Here is an 18,267-nt window from a genome sequence, read left to right as displayed (position 1 = left end):
ATCTGTTATTTTCAAATTAAGATCTCACAGAGTGCACTCCCATTCTTGTTTGTTCTGTTTTCCTTAAGTTGTTACTTGTAAAAAGATAAAGGCTTCCTAGAGTTTCAGGCAATCATAATTTGCATTCCAACAAAGCTTTTCTCATTAGTCTTTCGAGTTTCATTTATTCACGTGTTTCAATTAAAATAGGAACTATTACATAATGTTCCAAAAATTTGAAACATCAATAATTCTAAATATTTTTAGAATTTAAGGATTTTAAGAATTATTTCTAGGTTTTTTTACTATCTTTCATTGGTGCAAGCATTATGGCGCATTTAAAAACCAGGGAACATGATTCAGTCTCAGTGTTAATGCTAGTGAAACAAAGCCAGTTTGGCTTTGAAGTGATTTTTCAGGAGTTCCACTACCGTTTATTTCTCAAAACTGATCTTTTTATTATACAAATAAACCAGATTTTTTTCCTCAATTATTATTTTTAGCACATTATGTATGATAAAAAGTATGATTTCATATGAACGTTGGTCGCTTAACCTAAACTTTACTGGTTTTACACCTCTGTAGCACTAAAAATATGAAAGCTGTATACCTGCCAGCTCAGTGGAAGTGGCAGAGAAGTACCTATGCCCGCTTTACAGGTAAGAAAACTGAAACAAAAGGTAATTTTTTGGAACTAATCTCCTGTCTTACACCATTTCATAATTTTCTTGCCTTTCCCTACCTTCCAAGCTCCTATCCACTGCTTTAAGCTAGGTCATTTCAGCATTTAATCAAATACAAGTCCCAGTCTACTGCAGGTGCATATAGTAAAGGAAAACTGATCTTCCCTCCCCACCTTTTTCCCACTAGTTCCTGACAGAAGTTGAGAAATCCAGAATCTAAAAAAAAACCTTCATAAAAACCACATTTATATTCCTTACAAGTGCTTTGAAACACACGGTACAGAAGGCCAGAGGGCCAAAGCAAATTTTTCATATCCACATGGCTGGTGGAATAGAGAGGAGATGGTGAAACCTACCATCTCTGCACTGGTGGGTTTTTCATATAAGAAAGGAAAAGCTTTCCATAAAAATAGGGGAAAAAAAAAAAAATGATGTAAGTTTACAAAAACCAAAACAGAGGTAGACAAAATCTCGAAGAAATCTTATACCTGTTCACTAAGGTTATTTACACAAAATATAACCTGTTTTGTTCTGAGCTAATGCTTTCCTAAAAGAATGTTATTCTTGTCGATGTACAGAATGTTACAGCTTTGTGAGTTTGACTACCTGATCCCAAAGCTCCAGATTCTGCCTGATGAGTAAGTTCAGTAATGGAAGGCATGTTCTGGTGCCTCTACGAGCTGCTCTGTGGGCCTAAAGCTCCCCACTGTGGGTTCAATGGGGTGCGGCCAGTAAGGCTACTCTCCTCCTAAAGCCTCTGCTAGACCTTCTGAGTTCCAGAAGGAGGAAAGAGTAAGAAAAATAAAATCTCATTAGGAAAAACATCCTGCAGTTTAATCAAAATGGCAAATGCAAAGTTAAAAAAAAAAAAATATGTCATGAAAGATAAACAGTAGAATAAATATATATACACAGAGCGGTTTTCAAAATAGTCATATCTTAAAATAAAAACATATAGCAACTCTCAGGAAGATGATGGGCAATACTAATAGAGACATTGTCTAAATATTTGGTATTTTGATTTATGAATATGCACTTTCTCTTCTGTATGCATTTCAGGAAAACATGGGGTCGTGCTGCAAAGTTCCAGTATTAGTATTCTCTCTTTATTGTTCCTTTGGAAAGAAAGATGGATTATTTTTGCTGTTCATTCCACTTCCTTCAGTTACCGAACACAGCCGGGTTCTGGGTCCAGAGGGAGCAGATCACTCTGTAGAACGTTTTACCCTGATACTGTTCTGGGAAAATGGGAAGCTAGCTTAGATGTCCTGATTTAGACTCAACCTTTTAAAAGATTACTTCATCATATCCAATTTTGGCAACAAACAAACAGAATGCCTTCACTGATGCTTTATCTTCTCTTCTTTTTAGAGCTAGTGTGTTTTCAGTGGGATGTTTGCTTCCAAGGATTTATATTCTCATTCTGATCATAGAAACTGGTACAGAGTGAGACAGTCCTCCCTACCGCATGGCTGCTGCTTTTTGCTGACAGGTGTATGACAGGTACAATTTCTGTGCTGTCAAGAGCGTGGAAGATTTACTTGTTATTTTACTAACAGTAAGACTCCTGAGATCTAAAAACCAAATCAATTCTTCAAATGTTAACAATGAAGGTCTTGAACTTTGCATCTTTTAGACGATGGCTCTTCCATCTTCAGTGCTTCTAAACTACTGGGATCAGCTTTGCCCTTATCCAGGACAACAGTTATACCAGACAGAAGGTACCCTCCTCCTCCGCTCACAGTCAGTTTTGGATGGCTTCGATCTGGTAAGACCTTTAAAAAAACAAAATACAAACCAAACAAAAACCTAAGCATCTGTAAAAACTCACGCTATACGTGCACATTAAATTGTGTAATTTAAGGTTACAGTATGTCATTGTTTCTTCCAGCCACTACAACAAACAGCCATTTGAAAAGTGTATTTATTTTTAAAGTATCTGTGTACCAGAAACCTGTTCTAGAAATACATAAGAATACAGACTACTGCCTTATTTTCTGATTACTACTTCTTACTACTGATTACTTCTTCATGGCATTTCTAGCAAAATTATAAAGTCAAGGTTTGGGATACATGAAAGTCTCATTAATGTGTTCAGAACTGGTGTACTTTGCATGAAACCAGTTGGTCTAACAAAACAGTATTAATACAGTAATTTTTCACTTCCATCACTCTAAACTTTACATAACTACCCTCAAGGTAGGACACAGCAATGAGCCACCACTTTCAGCTACACTATACTTTTCTGTAAACGCTTTCTCCTCAGCTGTGCGGCTCCTTGCTCTGACTGCCACCACAGCTCTGAGCCGATTTCCGCGTGTTCAGGAGATAGTGCAGTATTGTTCCAACCTGGACACAGTAACCCTTGCCAAGCCTAACTCACGTCAACGCCTTCATCTATGAATCTCCTAATCGTTCCAAATCTGGTTTCCTGATCAATAGTCAGTAATTATGTCCATCCCTGAATTATGTCATCCCCTAAATAACAATTCCTTATGAACTCCAGAAGCCTACAGGCAAGGAGAAAGTTAGTAAAATGCAAGAACCTCTTCAGAGGTGGTGAGCTGCTCAGAAATCACACATGCTTCTGCCTCTCCACAGTTGAGAGGCTGTTGCACCATTTTCAAACATCTTGTTCAAAGTCAGCCAAACAGACATTTTTCTCTGTGGAGATGTTTTTCTCTCTCATCTGGTTTTTATTGTTCAGTTCCCAGACTGGAAACTTCTTGTTACTTTAATTTCAGAAAACAGGTTGTTTGAAGACACTGATTTTGTAAGGCACCACCATTCTTAACATTACAAATTTTTTTTCAGCTATCAACCATCAGAAATGAATAAACACTTGTAATATTTTGCTATGTCTCTCTTACGCAACATTGTCCCTTACTTTAGGCCACCTAGCCACTAAAGCAGCACAACAATTAAATCTGTCAGTGTGCTACAAATATTTCAGCAAATGTTTAAATGAAGTGCTTAGTAAGAAAAAAATATTTTCATTTGTTTCATTTCAAGTTGTTGCAATGAAGCATTAAAACTCTTCAGAGTATTTTCTCACTGCTCTCAGGTATTAGGCTGTTTGGAAATTCATTTCCGTTTTGTAATGTGATTTTCATTGTATATGTTTCAGGAATAGTACCTTCTTGACTGGCGTAATGTTATGTATTTTTGAAAAGCTCACGTTATGAACTTTCACGCTGTATAATTAAATTATAATATAAACTGTGTTTCTGACAAATTTTGGAGGTTTGAAGTTCAGATGTCAAAACAGCAATTTCGACAGATCTACTTCTATGAGTTCAAACTTGGACGTAATGCAGCGCAAGCTGCTCAAAACATCAATGAGGTACATGGCCAGGGAAGTGTTAACGAACGGACAGTGTGACTTTGGTTCCAAAAATTTCGATGTGGCAATTTTGACCTTGAATATCAAGTAGGTCGCGGACGTTCTTCTGCTATTGACGATGATGAATTGAAGGCTCTGGTGGAAGCAGATACACACACAACTGTTCAAGAACTTGCAAAAGAACTCAGGGTAAGTGTATCAACTGTTTCTGTGCGTCTGAAGAAGACTGGAAAGTCGAAGAAGCTCGACAAATGGGTGCCGCATGAATTGAATGAGAATCACAGAAATCGCTGTTTTGAAGTGTTGTCAGCGCTTCTTTTCTGCAACCAGAACGACCCGTTTCTTGACCATATCGTGACATGCGACGAGAAATGGATACTCTATGATAACCAGCAACAATTGGCTCAGTGGTTGGACCATGGTGAAGCTCCGCAGCACTTCCCAAGGCTGAATCTGCACCAAAAGAAGGTCATGCTGACTGTCTGGTGGTCTGCTGCTGGTTTAATCCATCACAGCTTCCTGAATCCAGGTGAAATGATCACGGCGGCGATGTACGCCCAGCAAATCAATGAAATACACCAGAAACTTCAACAGCTGCGCCCAGCACTGGTCAACAGAAAGGGTCCAATCCTTCTCCATGATAACACACGGCCACACGTTGCACTTTTGATGCTGCAACGGTTGAACGAGCTGGGCTACAAAACTCTGCCTCATCCACTGTACTCACCAGACCTCTCGCCCACCGACTATCACTTTTTCAAGCATCTCGGCAGCTTCCTGTGCAGGAGACACTTCAGAAACCAAGGGGAGGCCGAAACTGCCTTTGATAACTTCACTGCCTCCAGAAGTCCAGAATTTTATGCAACCGGAATAAATACGCTTGTTTCTCATTGGCAAAAAATGTGTTATTTCGATTAATAAATTTTATTCTGAGCTAAGATATGCCACTTCAAACATACAGGTTGAAATTGGCAATTAATTTCTGAACAACCTGATAAAACAAATGCATGAGCTTACAGTTTCAGTCAGTCCAAAAAACAATTTTCAGAGACTGTTTCACTCCCTAGTATTCATGCAGGTTGATAGTCACTTACTGGAATCCTCACCTGATAGTTTCGTAGCCACGTTTCAGACAGCTTTAGGTTAATAACACCGCCTCTTTCTCTCAGCTTTGTGTAACATTCTAATAATGGCTTAAAAAAAACCAAAAGAGTAGGTTATACAGCAGAATAGTCTCAAACTTGAACTATAACAGCTAATGTAACATACTTGATTTACCTCTTTATACTGGCAGTAGACAACAAAAGGCCTTGAAGGAGCAACAAATTCCAATAAAGAAAGTAATAAAGGAGTGGGATGAAACTTGCTGGCTACAATTAAGCTGCAAAATAAATTTCATGCACGTTACTTTTCTGCTTCCAAAACCTATTCATCAAGTGATGTTTCCTCCTACTTAGCAGAGCAATCAATTATAGATTAAATGTTGCTAATCACCATGTTTTCATGGCTCTAATAACTCCCCAAATAAAAAAAACCAAATCACGATTTCCTACTTGCATAATTAAGAGGATAAAACACTTGTTCCCTAAAGTGCAGTATATTAAATGTGTTGCAGAAGTGCTCATTTAAGCCACTGAGCTCCACAATAATTCTTATGACCCAAGAATTTCCATGCTGCTTTCTCTACCCTAAGACCATTGTCCAAATGTCATTTAAATTTTGTGACTGCTAATTGTTGCTTAGAATGTAATCTCAGTCGTGATTCTTTAGACTGGGTGTTTTGCTGATTAAGGATACCAATTAAACTCAGACACCAGAGTGAACAGAGTAGGTGTATTCTACTGGCGATAACCAAATAATGTAACACTGTAATAGAGAAAACATGCAGTAAGAAAAGGCGGAATAATGCACCTAAAGCAACAAATAGGAAAATACAGGCTAATGCATCAAATCATTAGTACATGAGAGAGTGTGATTAAGAAGGATACATCACCACTTGCATGTTACCATCATCCAGACCCACAGTCACTGGGGAGCCCCGGTTACAGCGAGGATTTGGAGAGCCTGTCCCGGCAAGGGGGAAATCCTACGCGGTGCGTCCACTCGTAGGTGAGGCTTCCAAAGTCGCTGCAAGTGGGCCCAGCCTTATATACCAGAGATCAACAAGCCAGAATACCTGGCACCTTTGTTTTGAGCAGTCTCATTCTCCTGTTGGATTCCACCACTGGAATCCTGTTGGATTCCACCTGGCTAGGGCTTGGGGTGGGAGACCAAGGAAGTTTCTGACAAGGCCAAATATGTGGGTTCTCAGCCTTGAACAAGGCTAAACAAGGGAAGTTGGATACATTCTCTCAGCATTTCATCCTCACACTGTTTATATTCTAGGCCACATCTTTCACTAGCGAGCTTGCATACTTTGTTAATGATACAGACTAAGTTAGCAGCTTTGGCTTGGGGCCTGTTGTTCAGGCTTCAGTAATTCAATACTTTAGCACTTTTTACATCAGCAGTAGTGGGTTGTTATAACAGTACAGTACCTACTAGCACAATGGTTATCAGTTATAAAGTATACAGGATTCATCTCTAGGTCAACTCCAGCTTGGGTTTGTTGTCCAAGCCTTAGCACTTCGCTGGGCAATCTTCATTAGATACAGTTTTATATAAAAAAGTTATTATTTAATGATAAAACAATATAATGAGGATGACTAAAAATCTTTTAAGAAGAAATTATGTCCTTGCCAACTTAAAGACTTCATATTTTATTCTTCATCCTCATTTTAGTAACACATTGTAACTCATACTTACAAATGCTTAAGTTTCTCTACAGGTATCTAGAGTTTTAATCAAAAATATCACTGCTAAACTACACTGCAAGGAACGGTTATTCAATGGCTTAGTAAGTTGTACTTGTGCAGAAAGAATGGGCTAATTATAGTTAAACTACTTCTCGAGTATGTGGTTACTATATGAAAAGTTATTAATAAAGTCAGTTAATTAACATTTGTTCTCCAGGAGAAACGTACAGCACCAGAGATATCATGCAATTTATCTGACAGAAAGGAGATAAAAATTGATGTTCAATTTTCTAAACAGAGATAAAGAGGTGAGACAGTGTTTCTATTTCACTTTTCTGCTGGCCATGGCCTTCAGGGCTACAGATTTAACCCTAATTCTAAACTTCAAAAAAATTTGTGCTCAGTAATTAACCAAGTGGACAGTAAAGAAAAAAAGACTCCAGACTGTGCCTCAGAAGGCCTGGAACTGCCAGGAGCTCTGATGCTGCCAGGAGCTCTGCCAGACAACAGGAAGGTAAGTGAGAGATGAGAGAGGCTCTGAAAAACCAAATTCTGTTCTCTCATATGGCAGCAGGTATTGCTGTCAGCAGGTCATCTGGTCAGCTGCAAAAATAATGTAATGGCTGAGAGGGGAGAAGGAGGGGGTAGAAGAAGGGCAGAGAAGGGTTGAGAGAGGGGGTGTGGTCTAATCCTGAACACACAGAGTGTCTATAAACCCATATGTGCTTTCATCGTATCAGAAAAATGTAACGCTCTCTCTTTAGAATGTCTTCTAAAGAAGAATACTAAATCTCTAAGGACTGTCTTTCTTTTTTCCCCCTCAAAGACCTATGATAGAATTCAACTCAGAAATGGAGCTGAACAAATAAGTCTAGTAGAAGGATTGTTTTATCACATAACAGCACAGAAGACATAAATTTTATTTAAATTGTACCTTCTACATTAAGTAGTAAATATTATAAAATTCAGGACTTCAAGAATTGTCCTAAAGTTGGTGCCCATCTTTACCTAACAACCAGTGTTTCTTTACACTGACAGTACGCCCGAATCTTTGTCCCCACCTCCAGCGTTAACCAGCTTTCCCCTATCCTTTCCCCGCTTCTCTCTTGCAAAACAAAACAAAATCCTTACTTCCCTGCCTGCTTCTCCTCACATTCCAAGTCATTAGTTTGAAGCATTTCTTTATTCTGTGCCAATTCTTCCTGGCTTAGCAGTACATGGACCCTGTGGTTCTTGACCTAAACAGAGTGGGCTATAAAAGACAGACACCTACAGAAAGGTGATCCTGATTGAGCCACCTGGGACAGTTCTCTCGGACAACCATAAATTTCTCTCCCCGCCCATGCCAAAGACTTCCTAAAGCAAGGAATCACTCATCCCTTCAAGTATATAATTTGTTACAGCTTTCATGCATTACAAAAGACAAAAGAGGTATAAAAGTGATTGAAAACAAATGAACAAGAGACAAAGAATAAACAGGCTTCCTTCAACTCAAACTTAATCAACAACCAAATATACTGTTTTACACTACAGAAAGAATCAAGTCAAGTCAAATATTAATTTTCACTTTGCCAGACCATGCGCAGACATTAATTGTGGGTGCAGGGGACAGCAGCAAAGCCACCACAAACGCTACCACTGTTTAGGCAGCTTACTGGTCCTTCACAGGCATCGCCAGTGGTGATGCTGCTGCCCAAGAGATATGTGGTACTTTCACAAGCCTCCTTTAACATCACAATTCTACCACTTGAATATGCTAAACAAGTTAAAACATTTCATAAGAATAAAACCAGGAATTATATACAAGCATATAAACATAAACAATAAATGTGTATTAAAATTTATCCAAGGAGAAAAGCTTTATTCCCAATGAGAATTTATTCCGAGAATATTCCCATATTCTTATGAAGAAATTAATATTAATGTTAATAAATTAACTAAATCAATGTTACTTGATTAACTTAAATCACTTCAGCATTTGCTAAGAATGTCATGAAAAAGTGACAATCACCAAATGCTCTTACACTATTTTGGGGCTGAATTTCTAGGAATATTTTTATCATATTTGTTTTAGAGTTCTGATATTAGATCTTCACGTTAAATTGTTCATTGGGAACAACCAATCCTTGCTAAAGCAGGTAAAATGAAGTTATGTGGTTTTTCGTGTGTAAAAAATAAACGAGTTTCTAAAAACAAACCAACCAACCAAACCCCAGAACAACAAGCTTAGTTCCAATTTAATAAAACCTCATGTTCTACCTTGCCAATTAGAACAGTGTGATTTTTAGCAGCAGTCATTTTGTATTCAATTCTACCTGGATTGTGTTTCTCTAATAGATTTTGTTTTGGTAATGTTTACTCATAGCTAGTCAGAAAACTATGACTTAGATCATGAAATTTTAAACCATTTAACAGAAAAAAGCTCAACCAGATAAGAACCAAACAAGACCCAAGACTTACCTGGGTTGACTGCTCCCTTATAAATATTAAAAAAAACCCATGGCATTTTTAAAACAACCCTTTTATTTGTTTCAAAGGAAATTATTTTCTGTAGATGTGTTTTCAAACAGAAGACCTTTCTGACTACAAACTCACCCATCAGCATTCTTCTCTCTCAACAAAGCAGCAGTTTTTATTAGCTTTTTCCTTCTTTCCCATTGTTTTCTTTGCTTTTCCCGAACCTTTGAACAACAAAACAAATAGTTTGCACTTTTAACTAGTAATTATATATTGGATCATTATTGCATGGACTAAATTTTTGTTTTTTGAATCTCAGCTGGCTTAACATAAGACAAAAGACAACTTCCAGAGTTCCATTTTAACATGTGAATAAATTGTATTTAAGCACGTCTGATCTGATGGCAGAATTTTAAGTATATAGAAACTGTAAAACTTGAGTAGCCATAATACATATTCTTACATTTTCTTTATTTTCTTTTTCTTTGATCTCTTTAAATTCTGCATCATCAGCATTAATGTCCATTGTTTCTTGCTCTTCTGTTTGGTTGATCTCCATAGCTGCTTCAGTAGTCGATTCCTCTTCTGTTTCATGTAGGGAAGTCTGCTTCTCCTCCATCAACCCATTGATTTCGTCTTCTACCAGCACGTTATCTTCAGGTTCTGAAGGCAGAGTCTCTGTAGAAAATGTCCCAGAGAGGAGACTATCCACTTTGCTGAGAGGAAATTCATGAAGATTATCGAAAAAAGGTTTCGGAAATCCAAAACAACTGGTAGCAGCTCTAACAGGACCCCCTCCTGGATACATCTGAATAATGGATCCATAGCCTATGAGAGCAAAAGAATCAAAACCACTGGAAAGCCAGGATTTCTGCATACATTTATGAATAGGTAAGTAAATTGCCTGCTTTTAATCAAATTTAACAGGCTGCTGAAGTATGCCTCAAGGTAGAAAATCTTTATTGGAAGGACAAAAGTTACTGCAACTCAGAAGGACAAGGTAACTCAAAGATTATGCATCTATTAAACATGTATTTAGGATCAGCCCAAAATGTGTAAGTGGTGACAAACTGTTAGAAAAGCTAATTTAATTAAGGATTTAAAAGAAATATTTTCTACAGTATTTGTTACTTCTCACTATGGAGTGGTTTTGATAAAAAATAAGAGATAATTTAAATAGGCAGAGAATTCCCTCAATATGCAGACTGCCCTCTAAAGCAAGAGATGTCAGATGCTTAAATATACAAAAAAGAACTTTTCAGTAATTACATTGAAATTGCATCCTATTTAATTTACTTCAGAAAGTATCCCTACGGCCAAAAGTTGCTGAAACAAAACCTCTTTGTAGTGTAACTGCCTGTATGCTTCTTGGCCCACAGACAGCACATCTGGGTGCACAACATTACCTCACATTTCCTACCTTCCCACGCTTCTGAAATACAATTGTCACCTCTGTCCCGTGACTCTGAATGACTTAAAATGAAACTAATTAACTGGGTTTGAGAAATAAAGAACAAGTCAAACTTCTCCTAGAACCTGCTGAAGAAAATGTCATATACTACTTCTAAAATACACATTTTGCAGATGCTAAATCTCTGCCACAGTGATTGAGAGGAATGACAACATTTTCAGTGCTGAGGGCTGTCTGAATTCTGGTATTGTCATTCCTGATTTCTGCTGTTCATTCTCCTGGACTTCCCAGGTGCCTGGGAAGAATCTGCATGCAAGCTCCTTACAGCCTTTTCTAAACACAATGCCATTATGCCAAGAGAGAAACTAACACAGATCTACATACAGTGGTATCAACTTTAAATTTCATAGGGTTTTAAATAGTGAAAGACAAATCCAACTGAAATATGCAAAATATAACTTTCTCCAATGGAAAAACAAGTACCTCTTTGAATACTGGAGATGTTAAAAGTAGATTTTAAAAAACTGAGAAAGTATTTTGAGGTACTGCCTTTTAAAAATATCAGAGATGTGTATTTCTTAGGTTTCAAGTAAGCCCTCAGTCTGTACATGACCAAATCTATCAAGTTACTTACCTCCCATTCGCTCCATCATCGCACCCAACACAAGGCCTGCACATGTTTCCATGACAATCATCTTGCTGCCAGCACGGACGTTTCCTAAAGTCAGCATCTGAGCTAGGGTGTCATATCGCAAGTGGCTAGAAGACAGAGGGTTTTAAGAAATATCAAATTAGTTTATTGGAGTTAGACGTGATGCGTATTAGCTCAGGAGCCTGTCAAAAAAAGTCAGATTACAGGTAGATATCCAGGAACAGCATCAGTGGTCTGAGTCACCATATGGAAACTTATAATTTGCCATCTTGTAATAAAGAAGGACTAGAACCAGAGCCAAGAAGAAATTAACAGGGAATGGGTAGTTTTACAAAGAAAATAGCAAAAGTAGGGTACGAAGTAGGGAAGCACACATATCATGCTGTGCCAGTCAAAGTATTGTCTTGAACTTTTTTTTTTTTCCTTTCTCTGACATGTCAGTTTTGTAAAGAACAAATGGCATTTAAATGCATTCCTAATCCAGTAATGTATCCTTAGTGATCTTCATCTTTTCACAGCAGCACGTGCCACCTGCAACCCAAGATCAAAACCTAACTCTTGACTGCAATGCCTGCACTGAAACACTGAAAGGCAAAGAAATCTTAAGAGATAAATAAAGCCAAGCGAAGGAGATGGGGGAAAGAGAAGCAAAAAGCTTTGAGAAGCCTTACATAACATAAATTTGAGGTTTTCAAGTCTCAGCATCTTAGATCTACCATTACTACTTTAAAAATAATAAATCAGTCCATCTGAAGCAACACCTGTAACAAAGTATCATTTAATTCAAGTAAGTGAAAATCAAAGACGGCAAAATCTCTGTTCTCGTTGCCCCTCCACTCCTGCCCCTCAATGTTAACTACATGTTTTTAAGTTCTGGAGACTTCTGATTGAAGATGGTTGTGAAACCCTAACACATTAGAAATTCCTGTTTCTGCTAAGTGGCTTATTATTGTGATTACTATTGTGATTACTTTTGTGATTGTGATTACATGGGGATGACATGCCACTGACCAAAACCAGTAAGAGATACTTCGGAAAATGCAAAGGGCCTCTGTCAACATAGGTAATTAGCAAGATGGTGGTGGTAGGGAAATGGTAAAAGCTGATGCTGTGTGTAAAACAGTTTTCCTCTTTGCTGCAATAGCACACTGATTAATTTGCTATATCACATTATTTTTTATTAATTTGCAATCTTTCCATTAACAGAAAAAAAAAAGAACTGTGAGTACTATATCCTCTGTTATAATACTGGTATTTTGAAATATATTAAAATATCTTGCTGCTATAATTTGAAAAAAGAACCAAAATGAAAACTTACTTAATTTTTCCAGGCTCCCTTGCATAATACATTGTTGAAAGAATGCGAGTGGATGGTTTCACAATTGTAATAACTGCCTCGTATCTGTAAGAAACACACAGTAATAGTCTTAATTCAAGCTCAACAAATTAGAGAACTACTAAGTATTTTCCACATTTTAAAATTCACTTACTTCTTTTTCTTCTTCTTTATGTACTTATCTTGAGCAAATTCTGTTTTGTCTCTGAATGTTGTACTGTTCTCTATTAACTGTTGAACTATTTCCTTGGAAAAGAAAATTTGTTTTTATTATACACCTGGTATTTATTTCTCATTCATTTCATATACAGTATATTTTTAAACAACACTGAAAACACTTTCTTCTAGTAGAGGTTATCTATACCATTAACTTCTATTGACAAATAGAATGAAAAAGTAAATGTCTACTAATCAACATGAAAAACAAGGCACTGCCCTGACTATGTACAGGATTTTAATCACGTACTTCTGTCTCTAAGTGTTCTTTAGCTATGTAATGCCAGTGAAAAATGACAAAACTGAAAATTCTTATCCTGGAAACAGGGTATTTTGTGGGGAAAGAGTCAGGTAGGTGCAAGAACTAACTCCTAAGAGAGGGCAGACCCATATGGCCAGAAAAAAAGGCAAAAGCAGGATTGTTCCTTTCAGCATCAGCAAGTCATTACTTCAGCCCTCACTGTGAAGCCTCAGTATCTAAATATTCTTCTCCCATGCTGAATGTGAATGAGACTACCCTGCTTTCTAAGCGATTAGCTACTTTTAATTAACTCTGCCTCATTCTAAATACAGGGTATGTTTATTGTCAGTTATTATGGAACAACTGACATATATTCTGTCAGTCTAACATTCCCCATAGTAACTGGATTGCATGACAGTACAGTAAGTCCTCTGTGAAGCCATACAGGCAAAAATATTTTACAAAAAAAAACCCCAAGGAACCTGATATAATTTATAATATTGACTTTAATCCAACCTGATATAATTTATAATATTGACTTTAATCCAACTCCCTCTTCACTCTTTGGGTCACTTGACAGACATCAGCATTGCTGTCTCTGAGGGTGTCTTTTTTTTCATCTTGTGCTAGTTCCTCCCCTGTACTCTGGCTACTTATCAGACATCACCCTTACCCTACTTAATTTCGCCTGTCTCCCAAACTGTGCTAGACTCCAGTACCAGCCCCTTGCACCACATCAGACTCCTCGGTATTTCCTATAATACTCCCCCGACTTCTTCCTTCTCTAGCTCCCAGGTTTTCCCAGAATTCTAGGTTTTGCTTCCTGGTCTCCTTGTTCTAATCTCCTCCATTTGCCAATCCAACTCTTCCTCTGGGTTATTTGGTTGTTTTTCAGTAAAATTTACAGTGAGGACACTGGGTAATATTTCTCTAGGGTAAGCAAAAGCCAAAAGGAAACTGCAGCACTATGGGAGTACATGCCACTTCAGGTCTTCATCCCAACGCCTATCCCTCAGGACTTAGGAAGGATTTGGGAAGTAATGGGACATCAAACCTCATTAACACTGAGGTGGTTTTATTTCAAATAACCATCATCTTTAAGCTTGCATCACGAAGACATGCCACTCACAAACATGAGTTCAGATTTTACCAGACATCTATGGAAGAATAGTATCTACTGCTACTAATATAACACAGTTTAAAATGAATATTCAGCTACAGTTCAGAAACCAGAGTTAAGAATGTAGGATATTTTAATAATCTAAAATAAAAGTATGGTAGAGGTAGACATGCTGAGGACACACAGAAAAGCCAGAGTGATCTTCTGCCATGGATAATGAGAACAAATAGAAAATACTGAAGCTATCAGACAGATTAGTACGTTCTTTTCAAAGAGGTAACACGAGCAGCACAGGCATGGAAACAGAAGAAATACTGTTCTGAACTCCTTGGACCCGTCCCTTATTCAGCAGGCGAAAGCAGAATAGCTGCTCTGAAGAACAACAGCAAACGGTGAGATGCAAAGAGGAGATGAACTTGATGTAAGCATGAGCAATTTCTTCTTATTATTAGAAAGGATAAATCAAATATGAGAGAGTTTTGCCTGACAACATGTGCAGAACAGAACTGGCTGCAGTGGTTTAACATCTAAGATGGCCTCACTTCTTTTTGACAAAGTGCAGGGTGAAAACCAATCCCTTTTCTAACAGAACAGAATTGATCTCTTGAGAATATCCTTAGCTTTTGAGGTGCAGCTAAAACCCAGGCAGCACATGCATTTGTTAAGTACTGCCTAGAGGCACAGTGATAGTATGTCTGCTACATAGTGTTACTTGTTAATACTTTGGTGTTTACCCTTAATCCTTTGATAAACCTTTAATAGTTTAATTATTGCTCAGTTTCAATATGTCCGTATAGAGAAACAGCATTTTGAATCATAAACAAACAAAAATAAAAGGTGATTATATGAGCTGTATTTCCTTACGGTTTTAGTTTTTCTTTTTGTCTGTTATGACTTCTGATGTCGTAAAAATTCATACTTTACTCTCTATTGACAAAGTCGCCAACCTTACATGAAGTTTTCTCTGAAAATAGCCTTTGCATTTTTGTAAAAACAGATCTTTAGGAAAAGCATGACTTGAGCAGAAGAACAAAGAAAAAGCACGAAAGTCTACACATCGATAAAAAGAATAGTCTATTTCATAAACTCAAATATAACCATCAAGGTAGCACAGAAATGACACCAAAACCTTATTTTTACCTGTCCTTTAATACCCTTGTCCTTCAAAGCCTTTATGTCATCATGAGTCAGTTTCTGAGACTTTCCATCGTCAACTATGTTACGATTATCTGTACCTGCTTCTTTTGTTTCTAAAGGAAAAGGATATAGATTTGTAAAATCTAGCACTAAACATCTTTAAGTTGGAGAAACACATGATTTTAGTTTCACAGAAAGCAAACTTCTCGGGATTAAACCCACATGCTTCATGGCCTTGCAAAGTATTGCCGAAGCAATCAGTGAAATGCAATATGTAAAATACACCTTAGTATATATAGATTCACCCAAACTGAAGTGCACATTTTCTCCCATATTAAAAGTATTACTTGTTACAGGGCTAGTGAAACAGCAGATCAAGACAGAACCATGCACTTTTATGACAGAAAGATGTTAAATTAACAAATGATTAATAGAAAGCTCTTCCATCATCTTTGCTATTATCAAAGAAACAAATTAATTGGAACTCGGTTTTCCAACCACCAGTCAATCCTCCGCAATACCTGTGGTAGTCTCTTCTACCTCTTGCTTTGGCTGAAGGTTTCCCCCACTGGTTACTTCAAATGTAGTTCCATAAATATGTCCAATGGCATTATCCAGATAGAACCACTGCTTCTCAAAAATAATTTTTCTGAAATAATAAAAAAGTTAATTATATTAAAAGCATTGTTTCTACTATGTGTGAAACCCACAATAGCTGAAACTAAACTATAGCTTCATAGATGCCATTTTTATCTGTATCCTTGAAGAAAACCAGGACAAGTATAAAAAGTTAAATTAACCACAAAACCACATTAAACTGAAACTGGTTAGGAGAAGAACAAAGAACTTAAACTGAGCATAGAGTAAGAAAAATAATTTTTTTTCAGTTCAAAAGAATTCTAAATTGGCAGATGAAAAAGGCTACAGCATGTGAATTATATTGTGTGATTTTTGACAGGTAAAGTCAGAACAAGGCAAGGAAATAAATTAATCTAAAGTATATGAAATCTAGGCTGGCTCATGCAGATTAGTGCAAAAAGATGAGCATGAACCTGTATTTTGCAGAGCTCCTTTGAAATAACATTTACCAAAAAACTATGAAGAAAACAGACAGTAGAGTGACTTGGAATCCTAGAAATGTTTAATACAAGAAAAAATAAACAAACAAAAGATTTTATTTTCCCTTTCAGTTTGATTGCACTAAAGGAGGTTTGCATTTTTTTTTCTTCGCACAAAACAGGATCCAAAAAGCCTTTAACTTTCAGGATGACCTACAAAGGTTTCCTTGCCAACCAGAAAAATACTGATCTTGTCAAACGAAACAAGTACCAGTGTATATGCCACACTCACATTTGAATCAAAACTTACCAATATAAGCTCTTATTATGCTTATTATACTCATCACTAATTCTGAAGCTAAACAAAAAGGTTGAGTTTTTATTTAATTTTCTACTGACTGAAATACGCAATCCATGCATATATTTTACATATGGTATTATTTGTACCCCCAAATACAATCCAGAATTTAAATAAAGCATAAGAATAAAGCTCCATCAGAGACATTACCACATCCTCTTAATAAAAAATTAACATTATACTTGCTCACATAAAGTCTATTAATCCTTGCCAACCGAGATTTTTAAAAACTAATAAATGATTATAAAAGACTTGAAATGACTGAAAAGAATTTTGGATAGAAAAATGTGTGTATGTGTTGAAATTTCATTTCAATGACCATTTTTAAACAGAATACCCAAACACATATTGTCACACGTTCTTGGAGTGCTCTTACTCTCACCAGATTATAGCAAAGTAAAAATTAAGGTGAAAGTTATTTAACTTCCTGTGAGAATATTTGCTCTTTGATGTTTTTATTCTTTCTTTATAGTAGGAGTTTTAAACAAAAACTTAAGAGGGATCTAATGAGAGGTCTTGGTGGTGCTCTGCAGGCTAACAAAGTGACGACCTGATTTTGGTGCCAGATTCTACTGGTGAACATCAAGCCTGTCAATAACCAGTACTCCCACAATCCTAGGTCGGAGCTATGCCATTTTTAAACCAGTCTCATTCGATCATTGTACCTTTAAATCTCCATGCTATTGAATCAGGTGTCTGGCCACATTACCCAAGACTGACTTCTACACATTGGTCTATAAAATTGTCTGCTCAATAGGAAGAGCCCAGGCTGTGTCCACTGATTACAGTAACTCCTGCTGGGGTGCAGGCGCTTCTTGCTACGCCAGTGAGCCTAGGAAAAAGAAATAGGAGACCTTTCATAGCATCTTCTCCAAACTACAAACTATCCAGCACTGACAGCATCTTCCTACAGTCTAACACCGATGAGAACACTGAGGCCAATCCCTATAAACAAATCAGCGCTGCATCTCGCAGAAATTAGATGCCACAGCGAGATAAATATAATGAAAATACGCTTTTCAGGCTGCTGCACCTCTTCAGTCGGCACTGGTTCGACAATGACAACACAAAACCATCTTGAAGATCTTCCAACTTCTTACAAAAAAAGCAGCTAGGAAATTTTCCGGGGGTTTTTTGTTTTGATGGTTTGGGTTTGGGTTTTTTTTTTTGGTCATAGGAACACAGCATTAAAATCTTTCACGCTGCCTGTCCCCCATGGGCCTAACGAGGCCGTTATTTCTGACCCCCTTTCCCTCAGACGGGGCCGCGCGACGACCGTGGGAGCCGCCTCACTGGTAGGGGGGAGGGGAAAGCGCCAACCCCGACTGAGGGAGAGCTGACACGCGAGATCGAAAAGCCCCGCGGCGCCCCTCACCTCCGCCGCAGCACAGGCACCGCTTTGAAGACATCATCCCGCTTCAGGACGGCGAAATCCCCCTCACAAATGCGGGAGCCCGAGCACACGCCGTCCCCCATGCCCG

General features: G+C 37.6%; 1 protein-coding gene across 5 annotated transcripts; it reads right to left on the bottom strand.

Annotated features, from left to right (window-relative positions):
- Positions 1-284: 284 nt before the first annotated feature.
- On the bottom strand, positions 285-18,267 carry TRMT6 (tRNA methyltransferase 6). 5 transcript variants are annotated; one of them, XM_026846382.1, is made up of 12 exons: positions 18,162-18,267; positions 17,452-17,618; positions 15,892-16,019; positions 15,374-15,483; positions 12,811-12,902; positions 12,639-12,722; positions 11,303-11,427; positions 9,721-10,085; positions 9,396-9,481; positions 5,284-5,386; positions 5,112-5,198; positions 285-2,437 (listed from the first exon to the last, which is right to left on the bottom strand). In XM_026846382.1, the coding sequence occupies exons 6-12, from the start codon at positions 12,668-12,670 to the stop codon at positions 2,264-2,266; spliced, it is 972 nt and encodes a 323-aa protein (XP_026702183.1). In that variant the 5' UTR covers positions 12,671-12,722; positions 12,811-12,902; positions 15,374-15,483; positions 15,892-16,019; positions 17,452-17,618; positions 18,162-18,267; the 3' UTR covers positions 285-2,263. The 5 variants fall into 5 exon arrangements, with proteins under 5 accessions (XP_026702183.1, XP_026702185.1, XP_026702184.1 ...); XM_026846384.1 differs by lacking the exon at positions 15,374-15,483 and having other exon boundaries at positions 12,807-12,902; XM_026846383.1 differs by lacking the exon at positions 15,374-15,483.

This window comes from Athene cunicularia (genome assembly GCF_003259725.1).
Source record: "Athene cunicularia isolate RWA chromosome 3 unlocalized genomic scaffold, athCun1 chr3_part1, whole genome shotgun sequence".
Classification (NCBI taxonomy): domain Eukaryota; kingdom Metazoa; phylum Chordata; class Aves; order Strigiformes; family Strigidae; genus Athene; species Athene cunicularia.
Note: the sequence above shows the minus strand (reverse complement) of the source record. Positions and strands in the feature narration are given on the sequence as shown.

Coding starts and splice junctions, on each gene's coding strand:
- TRMT6 (XM_026846382.1), bottom strand. CDS start 12,670: ATGTATTATGCAAGGGAGCCTGGAAAAATTAA. Junction 9,482..9,720: donor AAAAAGAAAATAAAGAAAAT/GTAAGAATATGT, acceptor TGTTGTTCAAAG/GTTCGGGAAAAGCAAAGAAA. Junction 5,199..5,283: donor TCTACTGCCAGTATAAAGAG/GTAAATCAAGTA, acceptor GTTTTTTTTAAG/CCATTATTAGAATGTTACAC.